This window comes from Acipenser ruthenus, chromosome 18, assembly GCF_902713425.1.
Source record: "Acipenser ruthenus chromosome 18, fAciRut3.2 maternal haplotype, whole genome shotgun sequence".
NCBI classification, from domain to species: domain Eukaryota; kingdom Metazoa; phylum Chordata; class Actinopteri; order Acipenseriformes; family Acipenseridae; genus Acipenser; species Acipenser ruthenus.
This window is the reverse complement of record NC_081206.1, coordinates 32,362,491-32,383,352: the sequence shown is the minus strand read 5'-3', so window position 1 is coordinate 32,383,352 and position 20,862 is coordinate 32,362,491. Positions and strand designations below refer to the sequence as shown.

Sequence of the window (20,862 nt, the reverse complement as noted above, 5' to 3'; positions counted from 1 at the left end):
GCATCACGATTTAAATACATGAGGATATGACACTGCAGCATCAGGATTTAAATACATGAGGATATGACACTGCAGCATCAGGATTTAAATACATGAGGATATGACACTGCAGCATCAGGATTTAAATACATGAGGATATGACACTGCAGCATCAGGATTTAAATGTTTTTTTTCCTGTGTTTTGAATATTTGAAGGTTTTAAATATTTGTAATGTTCTAAATTAAAGTAAAAATAAAACTGAAGAATAGGTCAAAATAATATTATATTATACAGCTAACAGGAGTAAGGGTTGAACAGCCAGCAATGCTGTATTGGTCTATGACAGAAAGAAAGAAAGAAAGAAAGAAAGAAAGAAAGAAAGAAAGAAAGACTCCAGTTGTTCCAGAGAGTTTATTGGGTTCACTTGTAACAGTCACTGCCATTGGGAATGCAATCTGGAAGTACAGGTCAGCTGTCTCCACCCTGTGCCCTCCCCCATCATAAACAAAGGCTGTGTCATTTCACGCTACCTTCCTTTAAATTACTGGCCTTGCCTCATGCTAAAAGTCATTTTCATAGTCATTGATTTTACAGGGCAGGATTAATAAGGAGCTTCAAGAGGCAAGGTCCTGTCATTTACCTGTGATTCTTCACACCACCCCCCTCAAGCTGCTCTTCAAGTCAGACAATTAAACACGTTGCATTTGTCTTTCTTGGAAAGCCCTGCAGTCCTCTGATACGACTGCAGTTCTGTTTGAATGGGAATCTCAATGTCAATCTCAATGCAAGCTGAATTCTTACATGCAGGTGATTAGAGTTAAGTATTGCTATACCAAAGGATCATCCCAAAGTCACAGCCTGCCTGCCAGGCTCCTCTTGGGACAGGATCTCTATCCAGAGCTGGTTTGGAATGAATGCCCACTGATAAGGAATGAGGAGGGCAGGCAGGGCGCTGAGGGGCGCTGAGGATTGGAGGGATATGAGTGGGGGGGGGGTCTCAAAGACAAGTCCCCTGGCAGACTCTCTCTGTCCCTTTAACCAAGTAACTCAGGTGGCAGATATCTATATATGATCTAAACTATCTCCTAATTAGAGATGTCTGTTCAATTGTACCCTGTGTAAATGTCCAGTGGTCTCCTGGTTAAATCTCTGTCCAATTGCCCTTTACAATACAGTGCAGGTCAGCAATGAAGAGCCACTTCATTCTGAATGATTCTGAACGTGCCTCTAGTCTTTCAGGAAGGTCGAGAGGGAGAGAGGCGAAGGTCTCTGAAATGAACTCCTGCTGTACCAGTTGAGGTGTACCCTCCAGCGGTACAGGGAGGAGGGGCTCGGGGGTCAGAGGGCAGTCTCGAGGCAGCAGGACCCCCTGCGGATGTAGTATCTGCGCCCCTCCCCGGAGCCCCCCTCGGGGCAGTGCACGATGAGCACAGGGAAGAAGTGCGCGTCCCTGTAGGTGGGGGGGCTGTCGTTGAGGGCCAGCTGGCTGGAGTAGGAGCGGCAGCAGGAGGCCTCGTCCAGGCAGCAGCGCTCGGCCGTCAGCGTGCTGCTGCGGCTCCTCCACAGCCCCATCGTGCGCCTCGAGCCGTGCATGCGGCACAGCGAGAACCGCGCCGTGTCTTGCGAGAGCCGCGAGCTGAGGCTGTGCCGGGAGAAGATGGAGGAGCAGCTGGAGCTCCCGGCGCCGCCACACTGCCTCCCGCCTCCCTCCCGCAAGCAGCTCTCGCAGTCCTGCACCAGAGTCCCGTAGCTGCGGCCCGGGAAGCTGCCTCTCAGGAAGCCGTTCTGGGAGCCGGCCAGGTCCATCAGCATGGCCTCGGAGTAGCTGGGGACGAGCTGCCGGTTGGAGCAGATATGCCACTCCAGCTCCGTGCTGTCGACTGTCTCCGCCCGGGGGAGCCGACTCCGCTCCACTCCCCCACCCAGCCGCAGCTCCTCCTGGTCCTCGGGCGAGGGGGAGCCCTCTTCATACTCCAGCCCGAAGAGCTTCTCCACGCGGTAGTGCACGAAGGCGGTGCGGTACTCCGCGAGCACGCGCAGGGGCCAGGACAGGAGGAGGAGGGTGGCCAGCCAGAAGGCAGCAGGGGAGGCGTACCAGGGGGGCCGGTCGAGGTCCACGTAAGCCATGAGCTGTTCCTTAAAGTCCACGTTCTTCAGCTGCATGCCCTCCCGTGCCTCCATGTACTCGTCCAGCCCCTCGGTCTGGGTGAAGAAGCGATGGCGCTGGCTCAGATAGGCGCTCTCCGCCCTGGCCCCCGCGAAGCTGAAGCACTTGGTGAAGCGCAGCCTGGTCACTGTGTGCTCCTCGAGCCCCCGCAGGTCCCGGGACAGGTCCCGCACCCCTCCGCAGTGGCTGTAGTCGAACTCCCCCTCGGCCACGTTGGTGTTGACCCGCTCGTGGTAGACCTGCATGGTGGTGTAGGTCTCCCCGTTGCGGTAGTGGGTCACCTGCCTTGTCCGGCGCACAAAGTGGTAGCTGATGGCCTTCCACCAGACGCAGGGCCGCGCCTGCCGCATGCGCAGCACCCTGTCGTACACGCTCTCCACGTCCGCCCTGCACTGGAGCCCGCAGCGCAGCCGCCAGTGCCAGCACTCCGCCAGGTACACAGCGTACAGAATGAGCATGCATGTCAGCGGGATGTACACGTAGCCCTCCCCGCAGGGCCTGGTGTCGTAGGGCCTGATCCGCTCCGGCATGCCCGAGCTGCCCCCTCGCATGGGCAGGGACCCCAGGGAAGGGGGGCGCTGCGTGGAGGAGCTAGTGGAGGAGGAGGAGAAGCCCAGTCCGGTGATCTGGCACCATGCCACCGTGCCCAGGCAGCTGTACAGGAGCAGGGACAGCAGCAGGCACCGCCAGTGAGCCTCCCGACACATGGAGGCACCCAGGGACTGCTTCACCGGCCGCTGCTGTGGACAGAGAAGGAGAGGGAGAGGAGGGAGAGGAGGGAGAGGAGGGAGAGGGAGAGAGGGGAGGGAGAGGAATAGTACAGAGAAGGAAAGGGGGAGAGGGGAGAGCAAGGAGGAGAGAAAAGGGGGAGGTAAGGGGTTAGAAAAAGAGAGAAAAGAAGGCAAGCAAACTGAGCACTTTCTTTAGTCTCTGTAACAGCCTGCAGCCTTCTTCTAGTTTACTACACTACACTATACTATAGTGCAGTAAACTCTTAGTTTATATATTACCCACACAGGCCATTGCAAGCTGTTTGATTTTTAAAAAGGCTACCTGTAAGCTAAATAATTGAGCAGATTCTTAAAAGAGAATTAGGTTTTGTTTTATTGGTGAAGATAGTGAACAGTAGATCTACTCTGTGTGTGTGTGTGTGTGTGTGTGTGTGTCTGCGTGCATGCATGTGTGTGTGTGTGTGTGTGTGTGTGTGTGTGTGTGTATGTGTGTGTGTGTGTGTGTCTGCGTGCATGCATGTGTGTGTGTAAGCAACAGGATATCATACGGCGTTATTGAAAGGAACAGTTGAACGTTTTTTATAAGTTTTGGCTCAGGTTACAGTATGTTTCGCAAGCCAGCCGGTTGGTTTTCATGCTTCACTACACCTTGCTCTTCTTTCCCCGTGGTATACCACAGTAAACTTCACACACACACCCACACTAATCAACGTGTACTGTGAGCTTGCAGCAGCAATCAGTAAATGACCACGTTCTGCTCTGCGATGCATTTCTCCCTTTCAACAGACGCATTTTCCCTGAGCTGTGCTGAGCTGTGCTGAGCTGTGCTGAGCAGTGCAGGCACCTTCCTAATTACTTAAGCACCCAAGATCAATACAGACAGAAAGGAAACTACTAATCAGAGGCTGATCAGTACCTGTCAACAGCCTCCAAACAGGCAAGGACTGGCAATCCATTCCGATGCCAGCCAGGCAACACTTACAAATAATTTAGAGCAGCTAGTTTCAAATGCCGGTTGAATTGCCCTTTTAGATTCCCCTTCCTTCCCTATCTGACGGTGTTTCGCTTCAATCACTCCGAGTGGTTCTGGGTCTGTTGCTTCAATATGAAGTTATCAGAACTTATCTGAAGAACCCGACGTGCCCAGCACCGAATAACCTTCCTCATTCCATTCAGGTCATGTGACAATGTGAACTTTAAACTCTACAGGGTGGAAAGGTCACATGACAGAACAGAATAAAGAAGCAAGTTCTGTCCTGGCACAAAATAGCAATAACTGGAGCCACAGAACTGAGAGCCGCTCAGAAAGACACCGTCAAATATAATAAGGGAAATGTAGAAATGACATTTAATGCTTGAATTATAACGGATGCCATCAATGTGAGTCCAAGCTAGCTTGAGTTATCTTGCACTGAAATGAAAGGGTTTATAAACAAGATTGTTTTTAATCGTGTCAAGGCTTCAGCTATTTAAGTTCTGCAGCCAGTTTACTAACAAGAACCACACTGAGTTAATAGATTAACCCTGTCCTTGCTTCATTACACTGGCTGCCAGTCACACAGGTAATCAATGCTCAGGGGCTGCGTCTGACTTACAGTCCAAGGCTCTTAATGATCCCGACGCTGTGACATCCTGGACTTGGAAACACGTGTGAGAAAGCGCTGTGGTTAGGAGAGGGAAGAGCCTGGTTAAACGAGTTAGAGTAGTGAGAGCTAATCAGATATGACACCTCCATTCACTGCATAGCTCTCCCATGTGCAGTTTAGAGGAAGTCACCCCGTTTTTAGAATCAATAGCTCCTTTTTTTCTTGGGAAGTAGCTTTTTTGGAAAGGATTTAAGGTTCCAAAAATGTCAAAAGGTTGTCATAAAGTAGCAGTGTAACTTGGCACATGCCCCCTTTAACTGTGGCTGCTAAAGGGTTAACCACCCCTTTAAGAACTAACTGTCCCCATACCTGCTGCATCCACAGTGCCATGCAGGAGATGCATGCCTGTGCTTTACTCATTCACAACGCACTGATACACAGGACTGCAAATATACATTATGCTGTAGCCTGCTGGGAATACATCTGCACTGAACTTGTATAGTTTGGTTGTGTGCATGTTATTCAAGGTGCTTACTTGAATGGAGAGGTTTAAAGAAGTAAGCTTTCCTATACAATGATACACAACGCGGTGTTAAAACAGCAACACAATCACTGTGGGACAATGCCTGCAGAACACTTTGCCTTGGCTCACATAATGTGGATTCAGACACCGAGCCCAGGATTGTGCTGATGTGTGGGCTGGATGTGGTATAGATATGGGTGTGCGTTGCAATTGTATATCTCACCTCCTCCAGCACATCAGTGCCAGCCGGGATATCCTCCTCTCCATTCGGGGTGCTGGGGGCCGTGTCTTCTGCCGCAGTTTCGGTTTCCAACTCGGGAGAGAGCATGCTGCTTCCTGGGTCATTGCAGAGCAGCTCGGTGGATACGAGACAACCTCCCGCTCCCCCGCTCTCCTATCCAGGCTCCTCTCCCCTCCCAAGAAGCAACTGCAGCCTCCGCCTCCGCCGCTGGTCAGGAGCCAAGGAGGACGGGATACCCGCTTAAGGTGCTCCCATCACGGCGGGCGAGGAGGGGCTGCAAAGAGGAGATCCGACAAGGTCAAGGACGGCAGAGAAGGAGAATGAAAGGTAAACCCGCAACATTGCAGAAGGTCTGTTGCAGATTATGAGCCACGGTGAGAAGCAACATCCACACGCCATTGCCCGCGGCACAGGATAAATGAATAGATCAACGATTCAATAAATACACAAATAAACACCCTCGCAGGGTGTGTGCGGTGCAGAGGAACACAGGGCTGCGGCAAACTATTGTACTTGTCAATTTCGTGTTTGCAACGCGCCTCTTGTGTTAATGTCTCACTCCCACATGTAAATCGCGCTGCTTCACCTCGGATAGCCTCTATATAAAAGTGCGATACAATAACAATCCAGTCACGACTGTCCTTGAGCACACTGTCTTCGCCCCCCCTTCACTCCGTCTTCACAAGCTGCTTGTCTCGTTCTGCTCTGCAGCATCAACAGCACTGACAATTAAAAAAGCAGTGCTCGCCCCCTGCCTTCTGCACAGATACAAGCGCACCCGAAACGCGAGGACCCGCCAAGCAGCGCAGCTCATCTCTGCAGTGTTGTGCAATGCACTCCGGGCTCTGGCAGCCCGGCAATGTGGCCAAGTGAAGTGAGCAGCATCTTCATTGCATTCGCGTTGAGAAATACCTGAGCGCTGTACTGTTACATGCTGATGCAGCGTTCGCTCGTTTTCTAAACAGAGGGTCCTCCTAATCCAGTTATTATACCACAGTGCTGTACCTGAAAGAGTACGAAAAGGGTCTGCATACAATCGAGAGCTTATCATATTATTGCAAATGCAACCCGGAACGTCCCAGGAAGCTAGGATTGGATAATATAAGTTCGATGAAGACTGAAGCGGCTGTGATGTTCACCATGTCGAATGTGGGCAGGAACAGGGCAGTTTCTGAATGAGGACCCTTAAGACATTAAACACTAAAGCTGCAATGAACAGCAGAGCACTGAAGTATAAGTAATTGAACGCAATTCATTACTTCATTAGCTAATTAAGTAAATCGATTATCGATTAAGGATTACGTTAGGGAAGCCACGCTGTGTTCAGAATCGTTCCTACAGAGATCCTACAGCAGTATAGATAGATAGATAGATAGATAGATAGATAGATAGACAGACAGACAGATAGATATCCTGGAGTGTCGTCCCGCCATACCCAGGCGCTATCCAGGGTGCTGAAGCACCGTTCGACCCTGGCTTGGTTCTATTTGATTCTGACGCCTGGAGGTCGGTTCTTCCAGACACGAATTCAAATACATATTATTTCAGTTTTGGTTCGAGTCATTTTCAGCTCTTAGTGACCGGTAACGATTGGGTGGGTTCACAACTTGACAGTGCGCCGCGGAGCAGGGTGAGCAGTGTGGTGCTGTTTCAATTTGTAATAACGACCCCCCCCCATGACCGAGCTGGACAGAGCCAGGGGCGGCACCGCTACATCGCTTCAGAAACTTTTTTTGGTGTTTGTGGCTGTGGCGGAGTCTCAAAATGAAAAGCAGCAGAGTATATACATACCAACGCTGAGCCATTACATTAACGACGCAGCCATACGAACATGTATATCTGAACTCCGAGGCGTTTTAATTGATATGAACAGGGATAAGGGAGCGGCCACGTGATTTAATCGATGACATATGGCCTTGCAGTACTGGAAGAAGGCAGAGGCATTATCTACACTCAAATGATAACATGTACAAATCGACTGCAGCAACGCTTTTCTATAATATAATGAACGAATTCATTTTGACTCTTTGTTTAAACATTACATTTCAAAAACAATAAAATAATGTGTGGACCTGTAGATTTTGTTAAAGTGTATATATCTATATATATATATATATCCTCTGATTCGTAGTGTAGATATGTAACCGGTGCAACATTGTTGAATTGAATCCTACACTGAGCGTTTCATATGCGCATACAGCGCAATGTAACTCCCGCCGCAGCACACATGCTTGCCAGATCTTTCCGCGCTGTCAGCAGCAGCATGCTTGCCAAAGCCGATGACGTCATTATACACCACCCTACCTCACCCCCTCCCTCCGCGGCACGAGTGAGGGGCGGAAGTAGACCAGCAGTTTACGACGGAAGTGTGTCACCAGTGCGGGGCAGAAGTGCCGGACCCACGCTGAATTGATCGTTGGTAGGACTGTGTTTTCTCTGAAGAGTTTGGTTGCGTGAAAAGAAAGTCTTCGAGTGCAGCGGAATCTGTCATTTCAATAAACTAGGAAGCTAAAGGTGAATGTTTTGCAGACTCCTGTGAATGCACGTATCGTGCTTTGTTACCGGGTTGAGATGTGGCTGTGCACGCTGTGTTGTATTCTAGCTAAGTCGAACATGTACATTGACTCAGCATGTTTGTTTGAATTGCTTTAGTGTACTTACTTATAGTAACTTACACAGACTGCTTCTGTAATACTATCCGTGACTGGGTCTGTACTATCCGTGAGTTGTAAACTGTATTGTGTTATTATAAGAAGGGGCATGTGTGACAGCGGTACTAATATTAGATATCATGATGACACTGTAGTTGCAAAACTAAACACAACTGTCCAGCAGTAATAATTCTGTATTGACTCGATCTTTATATATAGAGAAGCCGTGCTATTGCACAGCAGTTCGGTCCATTCCATGCTTTACAGTGGGGATATTTACACACACGTCGTGCTTGTAACCTGTACACTGTGCCGAATTAGTCTCACAGTAAAATCTGGACTGGAATAAGCTGCAATGCAATGGGAGTCTTATGCCTTGAGCCCTTCCAACTTTTATAGTCTCATGTTGGAGATTCTTTGCGTATGTTTTGCACTTCAGTTTGGAATATGCAGTATTGAAGTATTTGCTCCTCGCCCCACAGGAGGAGTGATGCTGGGCCGGCCCAAGCCCGGGGACTCGGAGGAGGACCTGCTCCGGTACCAGGACCGGTTCCTGGCCTCGGGGGGTGAGCCGGGGGTGCAGGTGGTCCGCAGGCCCGACAAGCGCAGAGGAGAACCTGGAACCAGAACCCCAGCGGGAGAGACTGAGCTGGGGGCCACGAGGGACATCGTCAGCATGGACGGTACAGGGAGTGTAACACAGTCACAGCAGCCGGAGAGCTTGTGTGTGTGTGTATCTGCAGCACCGCTCTGACACTGTCTGTGTTTGACCCCCTCAGAGTTCCCGGAGCAGCCTCCCCCGCTCACCCCCGCACTCCCCCAGAAGAAGTCTCGGTTCCGCTCAGATCGCGTGAGGTTTGAGAAGGACGACCCTGCGGAGAGGCTCGATCGAGAGGACCCCCACCTCACTGCCGTGCTGTCCAGGATCATTGTGAGTGACAGTGGAGGGGCAGGCGTTGTGCAGTGTATTCTGGGATTGACACTGAAGTTCACTCTCTCACTCCCTCGAACTAGGAGCATGACACGAGTGCGGTTCCTGTGTCCTTCCCAGCATTCACTGGGGCCCCGTTTCCCAAAGTCTTCCACAGGTCAGAGGTCAAAGAGCAGGTAAGAGTTTGCATCAGTGTGTGTGCCTGTCTGTGTCTGTGTGCCTGTCTGTGTATGTGTGTCTGTGTGTTTGTTTCTGTCTGTGTCTGTGTTTGTTTCTGTCTTTCTGTCTGTCTGTGTCTGTCTGTCTGTCTGTCTGTCTTTCTGTCTATGTGTGTGTGTTTGTCTGTCTGTCTGTCTTTCTGTCTGTGTGTGTGTGTGTGTTTGTCTGTCTGTCTGTCTGTCTTTCTGTCTGTGTCTTTCTATCTGTGTTTATGTGTGTGTTTATGTGTGTGTGTGTGTGTCTGTGTATTATCAGACCTCCCTCTTTGTGTATATCCCAGCAGGCCTCTGTCCCTAGAAGGAGTATCTTTGCTCAGAATATCGCCGCTCGGACAGCGAATGTGGTCAGTGAGCCTTCCCAGAATGATGCTCCAGCAGGGATCACAGGTCAGAAGTTAGCCCCGCCTCTGTCAGAGAAGATGCAAGCACATCAGACTGACTCGAACCCGAGCTTCGGTAAGCCTCCACTCCTCACTCCATTAATACTGCAGAGCTGTACAGAGGTCTGTAGGAAAGAGTATTCAACATGCAGCGCAGTACTGAGGTGTGTGTGTGTGTTTCTATTCCACTGTGTGTTTCAGGGGCCCCGCTCGGAGGGGGTGCTCCGAGGCTGGTCTCAGGACAGGGTCTGGGGGGTCCGGGGGGCCTCACAGCGGCGAGGCAGATCCACCTGGAGAACGAGGCCTGGCTCAGGGGCATGTCCAAGGCAGAGATCCTGCAGGAGCAGGGGAGGCTGCTGGCTCAGCTGGGTGAGTCACTGAGGAGTTCAGGAAGCTTGTGAGAACATCCCCGGGCTGAGCACATGTGGAGGAGACTGTCCCTCTGTCTGTCTGGTACACTTCTGTTCTTGCATGCGTGTACAGTGGAGGATTTCATCAGTTGTTCTGCTGTAGTTTTGCATTTGCATCACACCGGGGGATGTATGGTACTAACACTCTTGAGAATGTTTTCCCAGTCCCTTGAATAGGGGGCGGGTATGCTGTCTGTGTGTCTGTGTATCATGCCAGCCTGTCTGTCTGTCTGTCTCTGTCCTGCAGACCCCAGGCTAATCTCCTTCGTCAAGTCCAAGAAGTCCAAGGATGTGTTGGGTCCAGCCAGGTCCCAGGAGGACGGAGGAACAGAGGGACAGATGGACACACAGACAGAGCCCACGTTGTCCGATACAGAGGAAGGACCAATAGACATGGATTCTGACACCGAGGGGCGGGACAAAGAATCTGAACCTCCAATCACAGGTAAAAGTGTAATAGAGCACAGTGAAATAGAAAGCGTGCACAGAGGCTGTCCGATGAGTGAATGATGAAAGATTGAATGAAGTCGGTAACTCAGGGAGTGGGTGAATGTGTTTTCAGTGGAAGACCTGCCAGTGAAGCCCCAGGAGGGCTGGGTACACATGAACCAGCTGGAGCCCGAGAAACTGGAGTGGATCAAAGACCTGCCCAAACCCAGGAAGAGGGGAACGAGACAGGTGAGGAGAGGAGGATTGGGGAGGAAGGGAGACTGAAAGAAACGGAAGAGGGTAACGAGAGGTGAGGAGAGTTGTTAGGGAGGGCGAGGGAGAGACGAGAGAGAGAGTTTGTTCTCTAGTGTTGGAGAGAATGTTTGTTGGGTTCCTTGTTGAGTCTCACTGTGTGCTGCCTCCCCTCCCCCCCAGGCGATGCAGGCCCGCTTCGATTTCTCCGGCTCTCTGATCCCCCCGGAGGCTGACCTGCCCCCTCACCTGGGGCTGCACCATCACGGAGAGGAGCCGCAGGTGAGGCAGGGCAGGGATTCAGATCCACAAAGAGCTGTGTGTTTATCCTGTGCAGATTCTAATACTGTAACACTGTGTTACTCCCCTCCCTCTCCTCTCACTCCTCAGCTGGCTGGCTATTCCCTCCAGGAGTTGTTCCACCTCTCTCGCAGTCAGGTGACTCGGCAGCGCAGCCTCGCTCTCACCACGCTCGCGCGCATCCTGCACAAGGTAACCATGACAACTGCTCAGCCAATCGTCATTCTTGACCTGCAGAAGTCTGTTTCTTTGGTAAATGTGTGGTCAGTTCATCCATAGACCCTTTATGGTAGGGTATTGTAGCTGTAGCTGTACTGCTGAAAGAACCCTGTTAACCTTGCAGACCTCTCGGTAATACAGGGTCACATATGAGAAGTCGGTCAAAATAATACAAGTTACAGATTCATCAGACCTCTGAGCGTGACTTGTGTGTGCCTGGGTCTGTCTCTGTATGTGTTTGTCTCTGTGTCTCTCTGCCTCTCTGTGTCTCTCTACCTCTCTGTGTCTCTCTCTCTCTCTCTCTCTCTCTCTCTGTAGATGTTCTCTAACCCTGCTTGTTCTCCTCAGGCTCGCTCTGGTCACTTTGCCTCGTCGCTCAGAGGCAGTGTCCTGTCCACTCTGCTGGACGCCGGCCTGCTCTTCCTGCTGCGCTTCTCGCTGGACGACTCGGTGGGGGGGGTCATGGCGGCCGCGGTGCACGCTCTCTGGGCGCTGCTGGTTGCCCCCGACGACGAGGTAGGATTTGGGGAAGCATTTGATTGGAGCTGTGCTTGGGATGGCGTGCCGTGAGTTCATATCCTGGTCAAACAAGGAAGAATTGGAGCCGAGTCCCTTTGACCCGCGCCTGTTAATTCAGGCTGCGCTCTACAGTACTTAACAGTGGACATGTGTAATTACAATGTAGTTACAGTGACTCCATCACAATTCTCTTTCCCTTCTTTCTCTCAGGAGTGTTTGGACAGTACCTTCTCCTGGCTGCAGGGCAGCACCACCTTCCCTCTCCTCCCCTCAGAGAAGCCTGAGGAAGATGAGGAGGAGGAGGGGGAGGAGGAGGAAGGGGTGAAGGTGGCAGCGGAGAAGAAGGAGGAAAGGAGAGCCGATCACGACGTGGCCAGGACAGACCTCATCAAGGTGACGGCGCCCCCACACTGTGGTCTTTCACACCCCCTTTCTCCCCCCTGTCTCTCTGTCTCTCTCTCATCCCTCACTCCTCATCTCTCTCTCTCTCTCTCTCTCCTCAGGCCCTGTTGAAGATGCAGGTTCTGGCTCGGCTCAGGTATATTCTGGAGGTGGTCCGGCCCGGTCCCAGGGTGGTCCAGGATGTTCTGGAGGTCCTGACCCGAATCGCCCGTCACTCCAGCGCCTCGGCCAGTCAGGTACAGAGACCCATCCAGAACCGGTCAGCAATCTGACGCCAAGCTGAGTGACTTGAAGTTTCAGCTGAAGTCAGACTCCGAGCAGAAGCGAGACTTCTCTGACTTTTTATTAGCATCCAGAACAACCTTAACAACCTGTCTCAGATTTCATCCACTCAGAAGACTGTAATGTCCTCATTCCCTTGATGAAGTGACGTGATCAGCTAGCAATGTCTGATTCATATATAAACTGAGCGCTCGCTATCCCAGCTTCGTAGTTGATTTTAGTTCAGATGATCAGATACCGTTTACTACGGTACATTTGCACAGGAAGTTTGCACTTTTCCCTTGCTTTCCCATGGTTATGCTGTGCATTTACCAGAGCTTCCTCTGGTTTGCCGTGCCTCTCTGCATTTACAATGCTTTCCTCTGCTTTAGCATGTTGTTGCTGTGCTTCATTACTCTTTGCTGTGCTTCTGCTCTGGTGTTCTCAGGTCCTGGACGCCCCGCGGTTGATGCAGACTATCCTGTCCGAGTTCCTGCCCTGCTCCTGGACCCCGCACCCCCCTGCCCCCCCTGGCGGCCCTCTCACCCTGGAGACCGCACACGGGCTGCCCGTCGCCGCGGCGATGAAGCTGGTCAGAGTGCTGGCGTGCTCCGGGAGACACGCGTGTGCCAGGCTGGTGAGAGCAGGACTGCCGCAGCACTGGGAATGAACACACAGCCATACAGACAGACACGCAGACACACGGTCATACACAGAGCCCTCACCGTCATACAGACAGAGCACACAGCCATACAGACACGCAGACACACAGTCATACACAGAGCCCGTACCGTCATACAGACAGACACGCAGACACACACACACAGACAGACAGACAGACAGACAGAGCACACACACATACATTATTTGACATACACAGATAGACAGGCAGACAGCTTCACACAGACTACACACACATGCAGACAGATACACAGAGCCACAGGCTCAGCTGGACAGGCAGACAGACAAACACACAAAAACATGCATACTGACAGACAGACAGACACACACACAACCATGCACACACAGACTCAGACCGAAACACAGACTTGAACAGTAAAAAAGAAAGTCTGTTTTTAAAGTGTTTGTTCATGTGAATTTGGGGTCTGTGTTGGAGGTGTGTTGAATACAGTGTGTGCTCGTGTCTCAGTTGAACAGCTTGGGTCTGCGTGAGAGGCTGTCCCGCTACCTGGCCCTGGAGCCCCAAGACCTGCTGCTGGAGCCCCGCGAGGCAGTGAGGCTGAGCACAGAGGCACTGAGGCTGTGGAGCATCGCGGCAGGGTACGGGCAGGCCTGCGACCTGTACAGGTACACCACACAGAGAGGGGGAGAGGGAGGGGGTATGCCTGAGACAGGAGGGAGGCACTGAGGCAGTGGCGTGAGATACCTGGGACCGGTGAGGAGTTTGATAATGAGATCAATCCCCTGCCCCCTCTCATTGACACAGGGAGCTTTACCCCATCCTGGTGAGGGCCCTGCAGTGTGTCCCCTCTCTGGTGACCCCGCCAGACCCTGAGGAACCCCTGCACACTCTGTCCCTGCACAGAGCCGAGGCCCTGGTCAGCCTGCTCACCAACATCACACTCACCGCGGGCAGCGAGGAGGAACTGCAGCGAGAGCAGACGCGGTGAGGGAGGGAGTGAGGGAGTGAGTGAGTGAGTGTCTGTCTGTGTGAGTGTGTGAGTGTGTGTGTGTCTCTGCCTGTGTCTGCAAGTCAGTGTGATTGTAATTGTGTCTCTGTCTCTTTGTTTTGTCTGTATGTGTTTTTCTGTCTCTGTCTGTATTTCTTTGTGTGTGTGTGTGTCTGCCTGTATGTGTCTATATTAGTCTCTCTGTATGCGTGTGTCTTTTGAGCCGAGTCAGCCTTTGCATGTCACCATTTCTGTTGCTACAGTAACCCCGAGAGTGACTCGCCTCCCCCACCCCCGGTGGAGTGGAGTCATGTGACCGGGCTCCGTCCCTTCCTGGTGGGCTCTCTGAAGAGCTGTGTGGGGGGGCTGTCTGACCCCCTCCTGAGGGAAGGAGCTCAGAGACTGAGCACTGCAATCCTGCTGTACCTGGGGAGCTTCTACACACAGCTCCCAGCACAGGTGAGGGGGAGGGGCAGGTTGAGGGGGAGGGTTTGGAGGGGGTGGGGTGGGGTGGAGGGGGAGTTCCTACGTTCCTACATTCCTGAAGTTTCTGTCATATTTTATTAGCCGCTCGTCACTAGATGGCGATGCAACAGCATTGTAGAAGCAGGCGCACGCAGAGAGAAACCTGGCAGAGCTATGGAAACCCTGTTAAAGATATTAACCCTTACATCTATACTAACCAACTCCCCTCAGAGCTCGTTCCAGCCGGTCCATTCTCTCCAGGAGATGGAGTCTCTCTCCTCGGAGGTCCTCGAGCCCCTGCTATCCCATCAGGCCGTGCGCAGCATGATGAGTGAGCTCAGGTGAGGACCCACCCCTGAACCCCTCTTTTGAGATTCTGAATCCTGGGGGACCCCTGATTGAAAAACGCAAGCAAGAAAGAGAAGCTGTACTGCAGTGGAAGTAAATGGTGAATGAATAGTGCCTGGAAGTGTCACAAGGCCTGTCTCTCTCTCACCACAACACTGAGTCCACTTTAACACAGGACTGAAGTCACAATTTACTGAGACCTGTGGAAACTATGCAGACCCCAGTTAATGTTGTATTCATGTGTCTGGCTATCTGTCTGCGTGTCTGGCTGTCTGTCTGCGTGTCTGTGTGTCTGTCTGTGTTTCAGGTCCTGCTCAGCGCTGTGTAACCCCAACTCCTGCTCCCCAGGCCCGGAGTCCATCCCCAGCCTCCCCTGCCTCAGCTGCTGTGGAGGGAAGCCCGCGCTCAGCCTGGCTGGCTCCCAGTCTCCCTTCCCCTTGCTGACGGGTCTCTGCTACCTTCTCCACGCCATGGCCTCCACGCACAGGGGGCTGGCAGGAAAGGTACGCATGAGACAGACCACAGCGCCACCTGCTGATGAGAAATACTACTGCATGCACGTCACCCTGGGAAGTTATTCCAAAGAAACATTTAGACACAAGCAGGTTATTTCACTGGTTCATCACTGAGTAACTTTACAGGATAGTCTACTATCTTAACTAACAGAGTCAGTGTTGTGTCCTGGATATGAATAAATGTGGGCATAGGTATATGCATTAGTGTATTAGATTGGTTTACTGCTCTGCTGTTTTTGAGTGAAGTTATATTTCCTGTACTACTAGAGAACTCTAGGTATGGATCTCCGTCTCTCTTTCCCCAGTTCTCTCCACTCCTCCTCTCGGAAGCTGTGATTGGTTACCTGCGCTCCTGCTGTGAAGCCACGCCCCCACTGTCTCTCTCCAGCGGTTGGCTGCTGAGACATGAATACCACCTGCAGTACCTGCTGCTCAAACTGGCTGCCAGACTGGTGCGTAGCTCTCCTTCAACTGGGAGGGAGCAGCACTAAAAATAACAAACAAATACACGGTGACCATAATATGAGCTGCTTTCCTGTAGGACTGTGAGACCTGCTAATGGCTGGTATCATATCAGATGAGATTGACTGGAATTCTGTCGTGGTGTAACACTGACATTGCTTGTGAGACACTGTCTGTCTATCTGCAGCTTTCATGAAACTAAACTGGGAGAGTGAAGTAAACAGAGCAACGACAACAATTGTGTTTAAGAACTGGAATTGAGCTTTGACTGTGCTGCTCCAACTGGGTGAACTGGGATTGCTTACTGGTTAGACTGGTATTCTCCCCTCTGTGTTTCAGATCCCAGTGCACGCTGCAGTTTCCCAGCATGCCTCACTCTACCACCAGGTTGTCCTGGCGATGCTCCCGCGGCTGTTGCCGGGCAGCGAACACCTGGCACACGACCTCCTGTCCACTCTGACCTTTAATCCTGACTTCATCCCGTGAGTCTCTCATTGGCTGGAGAACAGTCCTGCTAATAATCTTTTGGTTTCGTATATAATCTCATGCTCCTGTCTCGGAGAGAAAGAGATACCAAAATAATAATAATGATAATAATAATGATATTGACAGCAACTGATGTGAAGCAAAAATAAAATCTGAATATTAAAAAAAAGAAAAAAACTAACAAACACACCACATGAATTTAGCGCTAGTTTAAACTTTCAATGAACGCCTAAACGTAGTTAATTGTACTAAACTATAGAAACGAAATGGAATATTTAACCCCCCATTCCCTTATTTTCTTTTCTCTTTTTTCTCCAGAGAGGGGCGCTGTGGAGGCCCTGAAGCTGCAGACCTGAATCAGCTACTTCACCTGAAAGAAAGCCACTCTGACCCCTCCCCCCTCCCTGCCTCCCAGCCAGACCCCTCCCCTAGCTCCTCCCCTAGCTCCTCCCTGGGCGCACTGCTCCGCGAGGCGTACTCCCACCTGCCCTCCCTGCGTAGCTGCTACCTGACTCACCTGTCCCAGCTAGAGCCCTTGGTGCTCCGGTCCCGGGAATCTTACCTGGGCTGCACCCCCTTCGTTCAGTCCCAGCTCCTCCCCCCCCTCTCCGGTCCCGCCTTGCCATCTGATTGGCCGTTCCTGCCCCTGGTCACCCTGTACGAGCGCGCCGGGCAGGCCGAGTCCAGGGGCTGTGCTGTGGAGACCCTGCCCCCTGCCTCTGTGGAGTCGGCGGTCCGCTGCCTGCAGTGGCTGCTGGTCCTGGAGCTCTGGAGGGAGGGAGGGGGGAAGGCTGTGTCTCCTGCTGCCAAGCTGTGCCGACTGGCCTGCCTGTTCCTGTGCGGCAGCGACCTGTTCCTGGAGCCCCCCGTGCAGCGCTATGGATGGGCAGTGCTGCGCTCGCTCTGCTCCCCTCCCCAGCTGGCAGCGCTGGACCTGGGCTTCCCCGGCTCCCCGCCTCCTGGCCTGGCCTCCTTCCAGGACCTGTACTCCACCCTGCTGGCCCAGTTCGAGGCGGTCTCATTCGGGGACCCCCTGTTCGGGTGCTTCCTGCTCATCCCGCTGCAGCGCAGGTTCAGTGCGGAGCTGCGGCTGGCCGTGTTTGGGGAGCACGTGGGGCTCCTGCGGTCCCTGGGGGTCACGCTGGCGCAGGTGAGGGTGAGGGGGAGGGGGGGCAGGGCTGCGATTTTCAAAAGCATGGGGGTGGTTTCTATAGGTTAAAAAAACTGTTAATGAAAAGGGACATAGGCACCCTTACCCCTGTGTGAATTACACCTGGGGTGGGGTGAGGTGTTTACCAGGTCCAAGCTGAGGTTCATTCAGGGGAGGGGGAAGAAATCAGATTTTTAACAGGGTGGAACCCCCCCCCCCCCCCCCCAATAGAATACAGCGGACAGCTTGGAGTCCTCTATCAGGGAACAGTAAGATTGTGTGGAACCTCATTCTGGCAGGTCTTCTCTCGTAACAGCGTGGGGAATTGAATGGCATCATAAATCAAGAGAATTTTATAGCCATTCAAAAAAGCCAGAGCTGTCTTTGGAACTGCTTAATAATGGACGGTTATTTATAATGTGCACTATAAATATGAGAAGAAAAAGCATTCTTTGAAAAGATTCATTGCCGTGAACACTTGAGAGGCGGGTGAGGATGAGAAGGCACAGCTCGGCAGTGTGAAGGGACTGTTGTCCTGGTAAAGACTCTCGCCCCAGTGCTCTTGTGGTTTTAACTGGTACAGTAACGCAGAACCCAGTCCACCAAAGAATATGGCGCCATTCCGAGTGGGCAGTTGAGTAATCTGATGATGAAGTTTAATACGGGCAGTCGTGCTTCTCATTAAGAACAGCAAGGGAGCTGTCGGGGGGATCAGCTCTAGCAGTTATGTACAGTGTACCTCCTGAGACTAGCTCTGGACTTTCTCCTCTTTCATTTGTTGACTAATCTATTAAAGCTATTGGGAAGGAAAGGTTCAAATCTAGGATGTTTTTGAGTGTATATATATATATATATCTATATATATATATATATATATCTATATAGATAGATAGATAGATAGATAGATAGATAGATAGATAGATATGAATTATTGTTAATCTAACAGAGTCTCTTTCTGTGTTGTGACCCGGCTGTGCCTCTCTCTCTCTCGCTCTCTCCAGCTCCCGGTCCCCCTGCAGCTCTTCACCTCCCCCCCGGAGGACTCCCTGTCTCTGCTGCAGCTGTACTTCCGTGCTCTGGTGATGGGAGCTCTGCGCAGGGCCTGGTGTCCCGTGCTGTACGCTGTGGCCATCTCACACCTCAACACGTTCCTCTTCTCACAGGAGCCCGCACCGCAGGTACCCCCGCGATACCCCAGGGTGACACCCCAGAACACCCAGGACACGGGCGCTGTGGCTATTCCACCAGTACTGGCCGTCCCCATGAGTGAAATAAACACAGCACTCCATGTGTGTTCATGGGGCATTCTGCTTGTCTTACAAGTCCAGTGTCTGGAATATATGTTTGTTCAAAGCTAACTTAAACTGTCAGGATGTGACACTTTGATTTGCTGTGGATTGTTCTGATGGCTGATCGCTGAGTGTGTCTTTCTCTACAGAAAGTGGACACTGCTAGGAGAGGCTTGCTGAGGAAGACCTACTTCCTGACTGATGAGGTGAGGGAGGGGCTCTGGTGCATTCTGGGATAGGTGGGATGGGGCTATGGTATTTGTTACAGTAACAAATACCATACAAATTGAAAGTGGAGAGTCTTTTTCAACACCCCCTCTCCCTCCCTCTCTCCCAGGTTTTGAGGACTCACCTGCTCCTTTTCAAGCTACCCCGAGGCGACTCCGAGCTGGGGTTCGAAATGTACGAGCAGCTCCCTCCAATCAGGGACAAGAGACTGAGCACCGTGCTGGGGAGAGACGGAGGAGCTGTGTGAGAGAGAGTGAGGGAGGGAGGGAGAGACGGAGGAGCTGTGTGAGAGGGAGGGAGAGACGGAGGAGCTGTGTGAGAGAGACGGAGGAGCTGTGTGAGAGAGAGGGAGAGACGGAGGAGCTGTGTGAGAGAGACGGAGGAGCTGTGAGAGAGAGGGAGGGAGGGAGGGAGGGAGGAGCTGTGAGGGAGGGAGGGAGGGACGGAGGAGCTGTGTGAGAGAGGGAGGGAGGAGCTGTGTGTGAGAGAGGGAGGGAGGGAGAGATGGAGGAGCTGTGTGAGAGAGGGAGGGAGAGACGGAGGAGCTGTGTGAGAGAGAGGGAGGGAGAGACGGAGGAGCTGTGTGAGAGAGGGAGGGAGAGACGGAGGAGCTGTGTGAGAGAGGGAGGGAGGGACGGAGGAGCTGTGTGAGAGAGGGAGGGGTGCTTATTCTGCACAGTGGGGGGAGGCAGTGTCAAGCCCCTGTTCTGTGTATGAGCACGTACCAGAAGCCCTAATAAAGATATTTTATAACCCTGTGTAGCTCCGTTCCCTGTGACGTGTTTATTATGGGTCCGACTAGCTGTACATGTTGGGGACTGCTGTTCCTGAGGCGTGTACCTCAAGATAAACACACGACAGATCGTTTCCTTCAGTCTGAGTTGGAGAGTTATTCTTGCTATGTGGATCAAGAGGAACTTTTTTTGCGGTCCTCATTCATACCTCCCCTGAATAAATCCACTTCAATAACGGATCAGTCTGAATGCTGCTGCTGCCCTGCACTGTGAGAGGAGCTTGCTTTGTCTCATTGCCATGGTAGAGCCTGAGGCCAGCCAGGAAACATTCCTGTTGTTATTACACATCTCCATGTGCACTCCCAACCAGACAGCAAGCCGCATAGTACTGGAATCAACACACTGGACAAAGCATGGAAATGTTTAACATTCAGAACTCATACTAACACAATTCAAAAAGCATACCACCCCCCCACCAATAAAAAGATCATTAAAAACATACCGCATGCATTATAATTAAAAACAACAGCAGCAAAAAGTCTTGAAACATCTAGCTAGTGTAACCCCACATCCTTTCAACCCCACACTGTAGATTCACACTCCCTGTGCAGCAGGTATTAGGGACCCCCCATCCTGACACCCCCACACTGTAGATTCACTCTCCTTGTGCAGCAGGTATTAGGGACCCCCCCATCCTGACACCCCCACACTGTAGATTCACTCTCCATGTGCAGCAGGTATTAGGGACCCCCCATCCTGACACCCCCACACTGTAGAGTCACTTTCCCTGTGCAGCAGGTATTAGGGACCCCCCCATCCTGACACCCCCATACTGTAGATTCACTCTCCCTGTGCAGCAGGTATTAGGGACCCCCCATCCTGACACCCCCACACTGTAGATGTTCTCCTGCATCCCTCGCCAGGCTGTGCTTCACCATTCTCTCCTTGGACTCCAGTACTTTCCATGCTATCACAGGGCTGAGTGCAGCAGCTGCAGCTTCAATAAGAGCCTCTGCCAGTGCTGATCTTGCAGACCTTGCTCTAGTTACACTGGCCCCCTGAAGAATGTCATGAGATGAGGAAGCCGCTTCTGAACCAATAGCGGCGTGTTTGTTTCTGATTCTATAGAGACGACAGTATTTCTTCATGGGGACAGAGGTGACAGAGCTGCTGCCGTGGCGTGTGGTGGCTCATTCGAATCAGATCTCGGCAGTAAGATTTGCCCTCAGGCTCCAGGGCTTAATCTGCTGTCTGCTTGCTGCCTGCCTGCCTGCTCCCCTCTCACTCTCACTCTGAAATGATATGATGAGCTGGGCAGATTTAGGAGCAAGCTAAACAAACACACAGCTTCTTC

General features: G+C 52.0%; 2 protein-coding genes across 3 annotated transcripts; one reads left to right on the top strand and one right to left on the bottom strand.

The window, feature by feature from the left end:
* Positions 1-28: 28 nt before the first annotated feature.
* On the bottom strand, positions 29-6,273 carry LOC117417970 (transmembrane protein 151B-like). Its single transcript, XM_058992046.1, has 2 exons — positions 5,211-6,273; positions 29-2,887 (listed from the first exon to the last, which is right to left on the bottom strand). Exons 1-2 carry the CDS (start codon positions 5,313-5,315, stop codon positions 1,319-1,321), a joined length of 1,674 nt encoding a protein of 557 aa, XP_058848029.1. The 5' UTR covers positions 5,316-6,273; the 3' UTR covers positions 29-1,318.
* Positions 6,274-7,558: 1,285 nt separating this feature from the next.
* Positions 7,559-19,185, top strand: LOC117411881 (RNA polymerase II-associated protein 1-like). 2 transcript variants are annotated; one of them, XM_058992042.1, is made up of 25 exons: positions 7,559-7,742; positions 8,362-8,562; positions 8,659-8,810; positions 8,894-8,986; positions 9,313-9,484; positions 9,610-9,777; positions 10,066-10,263; positions 10,381-10,496; positions 10,683-10,781; positions 10,890-10,991; positions 11,367-11,534; positions 11,748-11,930; positions 12,041-12,175; positions 12,649-12,837; positions 13,351-13,508; positions 13,648-13,827; positions 14,095-14,290; positions 14,528-14,637; positions 14,952-15,147; positions 15,465-15,611; positions 15,961-16,103; positions 16,426-17,257; positions 18,259-18,435; positions 18,696-18,752; positions 18,884-19,185. In XM_058992042.1, the coding sequence occupies exons 2-25, from the start codon at positions 8,370-8,372 to the stop codon at positions 19,019-19,021; spliced, it is 4,302 nt and encodes a 1,433-aa protein (XP_058848025.1). In that variant the 5' UTR covers positions 7,559-7,742; positions 8,362-8,369; the 3' UTR covers positions 19,022-19,185. The 2 variants fall into 2 exon arrangements, with proteins under 2 accessions (XP_058848025.1, XP_058848024.1); XM_058992041.1 differs by having other exon boundaries at positions 9,310-9,484.
* The last annotated feature ends 1,677 nt before the right edge of the window (positions 19,186-20,862 follow it).